Raw genomic sequence first — 14,822 nt, forward strand, 5'->3', positions numbered from 1 at the left:
ATCCATAACCACACCTGTACAAAATGACACATGGTTAAGTATTACAAGGCAACATCATTCATAGCACCAAAAGGCTGGGGCCCAGCATCATGGACCAGTCTAGGTATGTAGAATAGCATGCAGGTAAAGCAGCACATCATGGCCATTAAAATTGAACAAATGCAACAGCTGCAAGTACTGCTATGGAGGAGAATCAAGACAGGATTTTTATGTAAAAAAAAAAAGATGCAGAATAGTTTGTGTAGTGATTATTTGAGTAAAACTATTAAACATTTACAAGCTTATATAAACATGACCCTGGAAGTAGACATGAGAAGTTTCTAAGAACTCTTGCTTCTGCAAGGATAAGAGGGAGTTCCCCTTTCACCTTACTTCCCTTCACATCTTTCTAATTTTATTCTTATACATGTAAAACTCATAAAACAATGAAGTTTAAAATTGTAGTGAACCAGTCACAGAAGGATAAATACTGCATGATTCCTCTCATAGGAGGCATCTAAAATGTCAAAAACAGACAATAGAATGGTGGTTTCCAGGGGATGTTAAAAGGGGGATGTGGGGAATCACTGTTCAGAGGGTACACAGTTGGTTATATACAATGAGAAAGTAAGTGATCTGTTGCATAACACAGTGCTTGTAGTTAACAAGATACTATACTTAAATTTGTTAGTAGAGCACACCTCACGTTAGGTGTTCCGACCACAGTATATATACTCAGCACAAAATGTCACATCCTTTATTTACCCCTTTTTAGCCCTTGTTACTCCCCAGAGGAATGTCATTACTGAGCTTATAATCTGGGAAAAAGGGAAAAACTGTTGTGGCACTATATGGGCCAGGCCATTTTCTACCTCTTTCGAGGGCTCTGGGCATTAATCTGTAAAAACAGGCAGTAACTGTGGTTTATAGTGAACAATAATATCCTAAGTGGAAAGAACAGAATGAATGATTGAGGTCCATTCTAATCTTTTAAGTTTTAGCTTAACATGCTCACAGGGAAGTCTCCCTGCAATCTTGGCCCACAGGTCTTCCATCCTCACACTGAGCCCTTCAGAACACACCTCATTCTTAGTACTGACTCCCCAGTCCCAGCACAAGGACAGACTGCCTCAATGCACCATCATCCCAGGCCCTGGAATGATCACTCCCTTGCAGGCCCTTGCAGGCCCTTGCAAATTTAAAGTCATCACCACTGAGCAAGCCTCCAGCCGCCATTTCTGAAAATGCCCACAAGATGGAGATATCACTGCGCGGATGAGAAAAGCCCTCTGCCTTCCCCAAGGCGGCAAACTCGCTTGTGGTGTAATTATTGCTCATTTGTTCATCTGAATATTTGAAACGAATGGTTCACATATTCCAGTAATTTTGTTGTCCTTCAAAAAGAAAATATTTAGATCTTCTTTGCTTAAAAAGTACATTTTCAAAGTTGAAGCATTTGTAAAGTCTGCTTTCATGAAACAGTTGCATTATTATATCCCCAGGGGTCTGTGTGAATAGTTCTGGATTTTTGTTATGTTTTGGCAGTTTCATGAAAATTAATGCTACACTGTTTCTAGAAGAGCACTTTTAAATAAAGCTGTAAGAGGAGGACTAGAGGATAGATTCATTTTAATACTCCTGCCTTGCCTTAATTTTATGCATTTTTCTCTTCAGCAGTTTCTTTCTCGTCAATTTATCATTCCAAGTTTTATTAGCATCCAACATATTAACACATTTGGAATAAATGGAAAACTCTAAGCTCCTGATGATGCCCAGTTGCATTTCCAAGTGGCCCCAAGGGCCTGAAGGGGTTGTTTAGTTAGCCTGATTGTCTAGGATTTAAGAAAATTGAGCCTGTTTCTAAATTAAGGCAATGGAGTTATAAATTTCTAGTACTCTACAGGATTCTGGTGCTATGTTCATTAGTTAGGGGTATGCTGATGGCGGGGGGGGGGTCTTTTTGCAAAAATATATGCGACTATTGTCTAATATTTCAATCTCTTTCCGGAGAGTTTTCCTTTGGGTTTCAATAATGTGTGTATATAAAACATTTCAACAACAACAACAACAAATCTTACAAGTTCTACTGAGTTTACACCTCAGTAAAAATAGTCACTTATCTTAAAGAATTAAGTTGTCAAAATGAAAAAAAATAAACTGCAAAAATAACTGTTTTCACAAGTGCAACTGACATACTATACTTGGACAATGGTGTGAGTTGAGCAGCCCTTACGTTTCTTTATTTTTACAGTCACACAGTACAGGCTAGCATGATGTGAGAAAGCAGCGGTGATGCAGCCAGGAGCTTCCTGGTATTAATGAAACTGGGCATGATATTTCAAATGACTCTTTGCATGATTTTTCAAAACCGCACAGTGATGGTCAAAAGACATGCAAATGTAAAGTAATAAATTCTTAGGAATGACTTAACTGACCAGGAGCCAGTAGATAGCAAAGCAAACCAAATTCCTATAGCAATAGTGTAACTTGAAAGGGAAGAGGAGCTGTTCCTGCCATTGCTGTTCCCTAGTGACCTGGTCTCAGAGTGTGCACTCTCCTGGAGGACTTAATCACCATCCCTGCTTTAAGCTGAGGACTGGACCTCTCGCCACACTGGAGCCTCCAGTACATCTCCCTTGGCGTCACACTTTGCATACCCCAGGCCAAACATTTCTACACCCATTTTGCTTTTCTTCCACCAGGTCTTAGTTCCCTATTTCTAGCATGCACACACTTGTACAAGCCTGGACCCTCATTCTGCTTCCCCTGCTGGCTCAGTCTCTGCTGCAGAAAAATTAGAGTTGGCTTCTTCTCCCACTTCCAAACATGAACAGCTCCCATGATCTCAGGATAAAGTCTAGCCTCCTCCCAGAGTATATTCAAGGCACCCAGGACCCAGCCCAACCCTTTGTGGTTTAACTTCACCACCACCCCAGCAAAGGCACTGCAAGGAGTCCAAGCAGGGAAGGAAATCAGACAAGAATCCTTCAGGATCTGGTCCCGGACCTGCCAGCTAAAACCTGGCCTGTTCTCCAGGGGTTGGGAAGTAGGTAGAGCCTGGGGCTTCCTTTTACCTGGGAAGAACATCCCCAAACCCGGATCTTCAATAACCTTGGGGACAACTTAGATCTCCTGTCATTACAGCTTCTTAATATAATGGACTTCTAAACCATTCCCAACCAGTGAATGGTGAATTCACTAGATCCTTCAACCAGTGCTTACCCCAGTTCTACAATGGCTAGGCCTCAGGTACTGAAGGGGACACAGTAGTGAACATAGCCTTGTTCTAGTCCAAAAGAATTGGTTACTCAGCTGATGTGAGAGACTCATCAAGTATCCTGAGTCCAACTTCAATCTTCCTCTTTTGGCCCCAAATCTTGCATCTTATATGACAAGTGTCATCTCTAAGGTGATCTCTTCAAGTAATCCTTTTTTTTTTTTTCCCCAGAAAGTGCCCTAGGCTAAAGGACAGAGCTACAGACAGGTAAGGGTACCTTCAGTGTCATCAGCTGGTTTCCTTATTACTGAGACTCAACTTTGCCGGAGAATACCAGACCCAGGGCCATGCTGGGCTGTGGCAACAGAATCTGACACCATAGGACTGATACGTCATTTTAAGCTAATGGTGAGACATGCAGCTAGGCAAACCCCACTGGACACCCCTTCTTCCTGGGACTGTGAAGTCTGGTCTGCTCTACAACCTGACAAAAGTACCTATCACCAGCAGAACTGAGCAAAACACACTTCACAATACACAGAAAAGGACTTGCACGTAAAATCTAGTCCCGCTTGCTTTAAATTTGGGATTTACTCAAACCTAGATTTGGGTTGCTCATACCTAGATTCCTAATGAATCAGGAGCTGCTGGAAGTTATGTGCCATCACCCTCTGCACCCAGGGGACTTCACACAGAATATGGACATTTTTTCTTGCTCACCAAAATCACCCTCTAAGGTAAGGGTTACCATAACTGGTATTTTACCCTCAAGGATTAAATGACTTCCAAGGGAGTGAGTTGGAACCCTAGCAGTCAGCACTCTTGCCATGTAAGGGTAACTGCTTTTAATTGTTCTAAAATTACAGGTCTTACCTTTCCCTTGTAAACACATCCTTGTGCAACTGCTGGCTTCTAGGAGGAATAATCAGTGAATTTCTGGTGGTCTAATACTCTTGCCAAGTTAAATTCCTTCCATGTACCTTTATAATTTTTCTCTCTTCTGGTAGGTCCTGGATTAATTATAGCACCTTACCTTCTTATTAATTACACAGTACCACTACCTTCTGACTTACATAGATTTAAACATTCGAAGGTAAAAACTAATGTGCCTAAGACAAATTGTAGAGCTTACATAATTTCTGAGCCATTTTTAAGGGGTGAGTTAAAACATTCAGATATTTTAGAAGACATTTCTATATTTTATCTGGGAAGCCTGTTGAGGGGGTGATATGAAAATAGCAACAAATCACCTCTAACAAAATATTTGCAGTGTGAAAGATGGAGCAACCTTCTTGCCTCTGGAGCTGCTTCTGTCAAGAAACGCTTCCGACTCTGCCTTTTATCTGTCCCTTCCCTTCCACTACGCTTCATCAGATCGCTTCCCTTCACTTGAAGACAGTGAGCTGTCAGCAATCCTCATAGACTCACCTCTCCAACCTGCCCTCCTGGGGGTGAGAGATGATAAAGGTATGGGGGGGCCACACTGGGTCCAGATGAGAATTTTGAGGAGTAGAAAGAGCTGTTACCAAAGTTGCTGTATCTAAAAAGTGCAGAAGTTTCACTTGGGGAGAAAAGACTGGAGGAACAGGAACAAGTCAGTCAAACAAACAAGTTTGAGCAAATCATCTTAATTTTTGCAAAACAAACAGCTCAGTAAATACTGTCACTATTAGTGATTATGTAGCCTAAAGGGATTTACTAACTGCTTTGTTCTGATAATAGCTCATTAGAGAAGTTTCTCAAAGTCCCAAACCATTAGGCAGCAGGATTTATGACAAAGGGTCTAAAGAAAACCCTCACATTTCCTGTCTGTTTAAATGTACACTGAAATTAATTGCTAACATAAATTAAGAATCCAAGTTATTTTCATTTGAACCATAACACAATTTCTTGCCTCTCAGGATGGTACCATTGAGTGTTAATTTTATCAAAGTTCTGTAGAAAACATCATACACTTGGCCAAGGAAACATTAGTCATTCTGATTTAGATACTTCTGAATCAATTTCATTCACCATAACATGCCCTGTGATAAAGAAGAAACTCTGCCCAGGCCTTCTGGACCAGCTTACTATTTACAGATACATCCAGACTTTCATCCGACAGTTCCCCTGAACCAAAGTTACAGCCATTATGCTTACATGGGCTTTGATCATTTCCATGTCATCTGTGACAAGTGGAATTTCAGCATTTATAAAATTCTGGAGCCCTCTTCAGAACAGATGCCCTTCGGCAGTTTTTATTTTGCTGTCATTACTCAGAGAATTAGCAGAAAACAAATCATTATTTGGAGTCCTTTTATGGGACCAGACGCCCATGATTCGATACAGATAAGGTTTGAGAGCTTTGTCTCTCAGCCTACCTGGGCACAGGGCAAGGTCAGCTCCTTACTCTCAACTGTTTAGGGGTACTGTGTTAGGGTGTGTGGAACCCTAAAGGTCACTATGATAAATGTGCAACTTTAATTAGTATTAACACTTATGAAAAGCAATTTGACTTCAAAGTATATATATCCTTGAAGAGCATAATTCTACTTTGGGGACCTAAAGTAATGAAATGGCATCATGGTTATTTATACACTAAAAGTGACATGCAGGAAACTATTCACTGGAAACATTTAGATCGTGGTTAACTAACCAATCAGGTTCAATGCAGGAATGGCTAAGGAAACCCAATATTATTTACTGATAGAATATTACAGAACCATTAAAATGATTATCTTGTGATAATGTGGACAATGTTGATATATAGGCTGAATGAAAATATCAGGATATGAAACTGTAGTGTCTGATCACAACTGTATAAAAATACTCTCAAAAGTGAAAAGCTATGAGTTGACAAAGAATGTAAACATAGGACCTCTATTTCAAAAAGTAGAATAGAGAGATGAAATTTCAGTTTCCAAAAAGAATGAACATTATCATAATAAAAATGAGAATATTTCTATTCCTCAAATCCTGTGCTGGCGACTCGGGTCAGCTTGGCTATAGCCCTTTGTTTATTTGGTGTCACATGTTGGGCATGTGCTCCGTGTCAGACATGCTGCCAGGTCGGTGGAGACTTGCCACAGTTTCACCCCGTTGTCCTACCGTGTTAACACATCACTTTCGTGGACCTGGTTTCTGGGCATTTTTCTTTTCCCCTCTTGAAAAGCCCAACATTCCACAGGTCCAGCAGATTAACTGCTTCTCCAAGTGAGCATTAATTTGGTTTTTCATGAGGCCACGGAGAATCCAGAACAATGAAAGGACCATAAAAAGGAGAGAAGGAAGGGGAAAGCTCAAAAGAAAAAAAGAAAACGGCAGAGAACAGAGCTGCCGTGAGGAAGGGAACGAGGAGCCTGAGCCCCCAGGGACGAGGCTGGGCTGCCTCCACTGTGCACCAACTCCAGCCTGGACAAGCGCCAGCTGTCTGGACGCTCAGTTTGTTGTCCCTCCCCAGCAGCTGAAACAATCCCCTCCGACCACAAGTGTTCATCCTGCAGAATGTTTTAACAGGATCGCGTTGCTAAAATTGCTTCAATGACGTGATGGAAATAAAACAAGCATAATGTGTTTTTCCCTCCTTTGGTTTTTCTAATGACTAAGCAATTAATTCAAACGCGTTATCGTCTGCCCAAGTTTGCTTCTCAATTTCAGCCAAGTTAACTGGATCAGACAACTCCACTGTTCAGCGTTTTTACGTGTAAGTCCGGGAGGGTTCCTTTTCATGACTAACGGGTGGGTCTCTTACACAACCCATTCAACTGCAGTCAACTACTGAGCAGTCAAATCTGTGGCCACACAGGCCTATGAAAAGCACAGCAAGTGAACAACAGAAAATTCAATAAGCGCAATATTTATACAGTCTTGAAATTCTCAGCAGATCAATTGTAAACTTTGCTCAGTTAAACCAACATCGTTCTTCATTCACAAGGACTGAGCTGCATTTCAGGGTACAAGCATGCTCCACTGGGTAACTCATGTCCCTACTGCTCTCACTCCCCATGTCTGTACATAGTGGTGAAGACTGGAGACCATAGGAGAAAGGACCTGGGGCCCAGGTAAAAGCCCCATCAGAGGCAGAGACCATCACCAGAAAGTCCAGGATCACCAACATGGTTTATACCCTGCACATAGGTTCTGTTCTGATGAGCACCAGGAGTCATTTTGGATTCATTCCATAAAACTGTGGATGATCACTACAATCCCAGGATTTGGGGGTGGGGGTACCAAGGATTGAACTCAGGGGCACTTAATCACTGAGCCACATTCCCAACCCTTTTTACGTTTTATTTAGAGACAATATCTTGCCAAGTTGCTTAGTGCCTAAGTTTCTGAGTCTGGCTTTGGACTCATGATCCTCCTGCTTCAGCCTCCCAAACTGCTGGGATTACCGGTGTGCATCACTGTGCCTGGCCAATCCCAGGATTTTGAACTTGGAATAGACCAATAGGTAACCAGTAGTTTTGAGGTATTTCAAACTAAAAGCAGTATGGAGCTTTGGAAAACTTGGAATGGAACCACCATTTAATCCAGCTGTCCCTCTCCTTAGTCTATACCCAAAGGACTTAAAAACAGCTTACCACAGGGACACAGCCACATCAATGTTTATAGCAGCACAATTCACAATAGCTAAACTGTGAAACCAACCTAGATGCCCTTCAGTAGATGAATGGATTAGAAAATGGGGTATATATACACAATGAAATATTATTCAACAATAAAAGATAATAAAATCATGGCATTTGCAGGTAAATGGATCGAGTTGGAGAAGATAATGTTAAGTTAGACAATCCCCCCAAAACAAGATAATGTTAAGTGAAGTTAGACAATCCCCCCAAAACAAATGGCGAATGTTTTCTGATATAAGGTGACTGACTCATAGTAGGGAGGGGGAGCATGGGAGAAATAGACAAATTCTAGATAGGGCAGAGGGGTGGAAGGGGAAGGGAGGAGAAGGGAGGGGGCAGGGGCTTAGAAATGATGATGGAATGTGATGGACATTATTATCCAAAGTACACGTATGAAGACGTGAATTGTTGTGAACATACTTTATATACAATCATGTTCTACATGTATAATAAGAATTGTGATGCATTCTGCTGTCCCATATTTAAAAAATAAAAGCAATTAAAAAAAACTTACCTTATGAGAAGCAGGAGAAAAACTCTGCTGTAACCCCCAGAGGAATACAAAGCCATCATGTAAACAAGGGGAAATGGATCTTCAGATTCACTAGCTCCAGCGCTACTCTTCCTACTGTGGATCTGCTTGAGCCACCCCAAAAGACTTCCCCAACATTTGCTTTCCACTTTTAGAAAGAAGAAACCTCGAGGGGGTGGAGGCCAAATGGGACACTGCCTTGTAGACTCCAGGAGGCCAAGCAGAGGTAGAACCTGGGAAAGCAACTAGTCCCACAGGAATTCTTAGAGGGACATGATGGTGCTATATCTATCCAGGGACAAATTCAGAGAAAGGCTTCATGCCTGACCTCCATCTACCTGCCCACATACCTGAGCCCCTGGAGCGAGATGGCTATCACAGGGACACAGATGAGCTGGCTTGTTTGAATTGAAACATGAAGCCAGGCTACTTTTGATGGAAATTAGATATCATTTGATGGAGGACTGGTTCTGCCAATTAGGTGTACATAGATGTTTTAATAACTGAATAAGTGACATCTGAAGGTTTTGACAAAAATCAACCCATACCCCATAGACAAATTACACCCTTTACAAGGATTGAAATTTACGGTTAAAAATGGTTTAGACGGGCTACTTGAAACTTCAAGATTCAAAAATCTTTTAGGTTATAGGTAAGCAAGTGACCACAGATTACTCCTTCTATTTATTAGATGGAAGGTCTGATAACCCTGGAGATTGGTCATTTTCATGGTGTGAAACAGCCGCCCTCCAGGTTCAGGTTTTATAAGGCTTCATTCAAAATGAGGTATACCTTCTTGCCAGGCACCCAGGCTCAGGGCCCCCCAAACACAGGCCTCTGTCAAAAGTTCTCACTGATAAGGATCTGCCCAAAGACCCCTGGTAGAGGTATGGCAAGCCCAGAGCAGATAGCAACAGATTGCTAGAGACAGCCAGTGATTCAAGGCTCAGGTGAGGATACCAGTTGTGGAACAGGCTGTCTATTCTCCCACTCACTAGCTGAGTGACTCGGGATAAGCTGCTCAGCCTCTCTGTGCCCCAGTTTCCTCTCCACAAATAAGGGCTCATCATAGAACCTACTTAAGAGTTAAGTGGTACTTGAAAGTACTAATCTCATGGAAAACACAGGGCCTGGCTTATAATAAATGTTAATTATTCTTCTTCTAACGTGAGGTGGCCAATCAGAAGGATTAACTATCAATTGTGGACAACTGTTTGAAATATACAATCTCCTTGTTCCCCAGTTCTCTACCCCAGCAGAGAGCTCCTAATTCAGGCAATAATGAAGGGCATTCATACGGCAAACATCAGTTAAACTTACCAGTCAGTGATTGGACTTTCGCATCTCCATCCCTATTGCCAGTAAGATTTCTTATTATATAACTTATTTAAGTGATCATGGTTAAGTAGTGTAATTACATCAAGGCCCCATGAAGTGGCTCAGACTGTAATTGTGTGTCATCAACTAGCAATCTTTAAGAAAAATGCATGTATTAGAAAACAGACAGCTACAGAATAGGGAAAGGAGGAAATAGTAAGACACCCACCTATTGGAAGAGAAAGACCGGAAGTTGTAAGGCTCCGGAGCAGTGTGTGTGTTCCAAGAAGAGTCAGGGGAACTGCTAAAGGAAGGAAAACCCACTCACCAAGCTATATGGAGGGGGAAGCACTTCCCCTGCCTGCTGCTGTTCAAAAGCTCTCCATGCTGATGGATGGGTGGGTGGGGAGTTGGATAGATTCTGACAGACTGTTTAAAAGTCTATTATTTGCAAATTATATTTTAAAAAGAGATCTCTTTAGTTCAAACACATGACAGTTTTCCTCTACCTTTTATGTACAGTGATTTTATTTGTTGGTGGTTCATGGAGTTGAACCTTGCTCCTGATACACGCAAGGCACATACTATGTCACTGGGCTACACCCCCAAGTCCTCTGCCTCTTATCTAAATACTTGTCATTGATTAGTCAGTGCTCAGGGAGTTAGTTTAGGCTACATCTGTCTGCTCTGACTTCACCCCACAAGCTGCGCAGAAGACATGTCACAGAACGCAATTAAGGTGCTGTGTTCTCCCCCACGTTAACCTCAAAAGGGCCCCACACAGACAAATCTACCTGTTCTCCTTCTGCGGTTCTGCTTCCTTCTCCTTGGTGGCTAAGGGAGAATCCTCAAAGTCATAGGAGAAGAGGTGGAAGGGGCTGTGGGGCACGTAGGGCAGCTTGTCTGTGGTTGGCGACGCCTTCAGTGTGGTGGAGGGAGGCCGAGAAGCTGAGGCAGGATTGGGGGGTGGCAGGAGGGCAGGCCGGGTGGCCTCAGGCCCAGAGGATGCTCTGTGCAGGAGATTTCCTGCTGCTGTGCTGGTTGGGATCCGTTTTTCCTGTAAGGTGTCACTTGAGGTGTCTGGGAGCGCCGAACTCTGGGGAGCAGTACCCTTCTCAGTGGTGCCCTGCTCTAAGGCAGGACTGGTATCTCTGTTGGCCCGGAAGGAAAGGGAGGCAGGAAAGGGAGGCAGGAAAGGGAGGCAGGAAAGGGAGGCAGGAAAGGGAGGCAGGAAAGGGAGGCAGGAAAGGGAGGCAGGAAAGGGAGGCAGGAAAGGGAGGCAGGAAAGGGAGGCAGGAAAGGGAGGCAGGAAAGGGAGGCAGGAAAGGGAGGCAGGAAAGGGAGGCAGGAAAGGGAGGCAGGAAAGGGAGGCAGGAAAGGGAGGCAGGAAAGGGAGGCAGGAAAGGGAGGCAGGAAAGGGAGGCAGGAAAGGGAGGCAGGAAAGGGAGGCAGGAAAGGGAGGCAGGAGAGGAAGAAAGAGGGAGGAAGGAAAGAAATTTGGGAAAAAAGAATCAAAGTTAGAGAGAGAGAGAGAGACAGACATATGTAAAACCCACTCTGTGGTAGCCATTGACTCCAGTTCCAGCTGTGTTTCTTGAGCACAGGATCAACACCCATCACCAGAAGCTTCAGATTGTCTGTCACTCTTGGCCCCTGGATTGCCCAGTTGGTTGGCTGGGGGTTAGAGGTGCAGGGAAGCATCTCCCAGACCAAGTCTGGGCTCTGGGAGGGATTTGTGAGAATCTTGAAGGCTCTCCTGCATCACTCCCTGCTGCTTGTGTTGGCACCTGAATTTCCACAGTTTGAACTTCATCTATTTGTCTTGGTCAAATAGAGGATCTGTCCTCCTGCTAAAAAGCCCAACCTTGAAGTATCCAAAAGGCCTATCTATAACTGCTTTCAGAGCCTCTTTTTGAAACAGGTATGGAGAGGAGAAAAAAAGAAATGCCCGTGAGGAATGAGAGCCAAGGAGGTGGTGCAGGGATGAGGGGAGAGATTTTGTGCACTGCACTCTCTAGTGCCTGTCACCAAGCCTTCAACGTCTGGGCTTCTCCAGAAAGGCCCACAGACCACGGGTCCCACACACATAGACCCAAGTGGTAACTATGGGTGGTGGTGGATGGTTGTTCGTTTGATTATGGTAATCAATGTACAATGTATAGACACATCAAATCATCATGGTATGCCTTAAACATCCACAATTAAAAAAAAATCTTCCTATCTTTGGGGACTGGCTTTGGTAACTTGAATACTTTAACATATACCTTTACCACCTGAGAACTGGGGTTAGAGTCCACAATTTTCAAAACCAGAGCCCTCTCCAGGAGAGTGACTCCCAACCATGAGCTTTGAACCGTTTCCTTTCCTACCTCCAGTTCAGAGATGCACCTGTCTAAAGGGGAAGTTTTCCTTGGGTTGATGGGAGGAGCTCACACTGTCATGCTATGGAGTGCATAGCACCATGGGAACACGGGCTTGAGCATGTAATAAGCAGGATCCAGCAGGAAGACAGAGCAGGAGGGAGATCAGCCCTGCGTAAGTGGCAATCTCTTCTGCCACTTTAAGTTTCCACTAAGTAGCAACATCTAGATCAAAGTTAATGCACACGTAGGCATTATCATGATTAAATTCCATGTTTAATATGCACATTCTTATTTCCTAAAATTGAAAGGCCTAACTAGTCTCTGATGAAGGACACCCTCCAGCATCACTTCAAGAACTAAGGTAAATAATCATCTACCTGCGAAGACAACAATCCTAGGCGAAGGCAGCACATCATCCCTAGGGATGTCTTTGCAGTTTTCCCGTTTCAGCAAGATTCTTCTAGTCAGTCTACAGGTCCTGAACCATGCGAATATCTGCGGGTCTTTGGATGGGACTAAACACTCACTCTTAAGCACACTTGGAGTCATACTAGTCTATTTATAAGAGTCTACATACTTTCCTGTGACTCATTTTCAAAGTAAAGTGTACTGTCAACCAAACTTCCTTCCCAGAGGACCCATAACTAACCTGGTACATCAGCATGGGCAACGCGCTGTTTCCTGCTGACCCATCTCCCCTCTAATGTGTGTGACTAATTTTCTATCATTTCTTTCTTCTGTCCACATCCTGCTAGCTTTTTTGCAGGTATTGCAAAGGGGGAGGGGAGGCACTCATTAGTTTCTAGGTTTGGAGAGGATTCAGTGATGCTGGGAAATGGTAGAAAACTCAGACAAAGACTTACACATGCACAGACAGCCCAGCAGATGAGGGACCCCATGAACATTGAGGTTGGCAAGAGAAATATTTTGCTCTAATTCATCTAAGATCCTTTTGATTTTGCTCATTTGTAGAAAAAAAAATGTTAATTTGCAATGGCAACCAACTAAATAAAGGAAGCCATTCGATTTCAGAATAATTTTTGAATACTGGAAAATGACATTATCCTTTTAAAAAAAAATTGAGAAAATGGATACAAGTTTTTAAAACATCACAAGTACCTGAAGACAGGAGGAAAAAAAAAAGCACTGTACTGAGGTGAACAGAGGACAGCAAACTCACCCCAAAGTCTGCACAACTATGTTAGTGATTCTGGGCATAAAAAATACCAGAGTGAAAAATGTTCCTGTCTGGTTGGATAAAAAAAATCAAACGTGAATCATTAACACAGTACTCATCCACACACATTATCTAACATTGTATTAGCAAAATCAGCAGGAGGAAGGGAACACACATCTTAACAGACCTAAAATCTTAAAGATGGGTCTTTTCAGTCATTGTCAATCTGGTTGAACTAAAGCACTTGGGGAGGGAAGAATAGGAGAAAACCAATTGCATAATTTTTCCATAAATTATGGAAGGCAGGATTTGAATTACAAAGTGCTGTTCTCAAATGAAAATGTGCTCAGTTATTTCCACAAGATTAGTCATTCTGTGGTTCCGTGCACAGGGTAAGTGCAGGGGAGGAGATTACTAAAAGGGGTGGCAGCAAACTGTCATTAAGGAGGAGACTTGGGTGTTCAGTGTGAGCCTGGGAGGGTTCAACCCTTGGTACCTGTCCTTGCCCTGGCACTGGGCATCGTCCTCTCTCTCCTCCTCTGAATTGGGTTCCGTGACTGGTTGTTCCTCCTCCTCCTCCTCATCCCTGAGACAATGCCAGGAAAAGAGAAAGGCACACAGAGACAAGATGGAAAAAGCAAGATGAGCATTACAGACAGAGATGAGACAAAGCAGCAGGTCCAGCTGGCCGAAATGAAAAGGAGTGTTCTCGATCTGTTAGGAGAGTGAGTTCTGAGATGAGGAACGTTACATGCGGGGAAGAGACACCATAACCCAGAAGAGGACAAATTTCTTGGTCAAGTTGGCTGGATCCCACTACCTTGCACACCATCCTGCCCACCGCCACCCCCACTATGGGACTCTGAGGTTCCTATGTGGTTTCCCCTTCATACAGAATCATCATGTTCTTGGTGATGACCAGTTCCTCACATTTTTATCATATCCCTCTTGGTTAGAAACCATCCAGGAGCAGGTCAATCTGGCACTGACTAACCCTGTGGCAGACATACAGCTTTGGCTGGCCTCTCCTCATTCTCAATGTGTGTTTCCAGGGAAGCAGATCCACACTGCTCTTCGAGGGAGGGTACACATATTAGGTGAAGTTTCTCCTGGTGCTTTCAGGAATAACACACCACCCTGAGTCTGGAGCTGCCTGAACCTTCTGATGGAAGAAGGTGGCCTATACAAAAGCCCATTAAAGAAAAGCAAGGCTGAAAAGGGAAGAGGAGAATGTAGCTCTGCTCTAGCCTTTCACTGATAAATATCTTAAGCAAAAGAAAAAAAAAAGAATTTAAGTTAGGTTTTATCCTTGCAGCTAAATGTGTATAGACTAAAGATTTTGATAGCTGTGTCATTACCCTCCTTCAGTCTCTGAGCCCAGACAACATCTGACTTACATGGCTGTCCTTGGAGAATACCTGAGCAATGCCCTGCTGGGCTTCTCAATCCCTTGCCTTCCGGAACTGCAGGGATCTTTGCCTTTTCTCCTATCAGCCCCTTACACTTTGGATCTCAACATACAGAACTAGTCCACCAGGATATTCAGCATCCTCCTCCCCAACCACAGCCACCACCCACCCAAATCCTTCACCTGCATAGAATACCTGTCTCTTCTACCTGCCTACCA

General features: G+C 43.3%; 1 protein-coding gene across 9 annotated transcripts in view; it reads right to left on the bottom strand.

The window, feature by feature from the left end:
- Fhod3 (formin homology 2 domain containing 3) overlaps positions 1–14,822 on the bottom strand; it is a 434,672-nt gene that overhangs the window by 107,108 nt on the left and 312,742 nt on the right. For 3 of the 9 annotated variants that reach the window (XM_026400011.2, XM_026400015.2, XM_026400009.2), the window contains exons 11-13: positions 13,692–13,781; positions 10,450–10,806; positions 9,885–9,959 (exon numbers count right to left, since the gene is read on the bottom strand). The exons of 2 other annotated variants lie outside the window; for them this stretch is intronic. In XM_026400011.2, the coding sequence (XP_026255796.2) occupies positions 9,885–9,959; positions 10,450–10,806; positions 13,692–13,781 (522 nt within the window). The remainder of the gene's footprint in view (positions 1–9,884; positions 9,960–10,449; positions 10,807–13,691; positions 13,782–14,822) is intronic. 4 more of the 9 variants (XM_026400014.2, XM_026400012.2, XM_026400010.2 and 1 more) reach the window with 3 other exon arrangements.

This window comes from Urocitellus parryii, chromosome 13, assembly GCF_045843805.1.
Source record: "Urocitellus parryii isolate mUroPar1 chromosome 13, mUroPar1.hap1, whole genome shotgun sequence".
NCBI classification, from domain to species: Eukaryota; Metazoa; Chordata; class Mammalia; order Rodentia; family Sciuridae; genus Urocitellus; species Urocitellus parryii.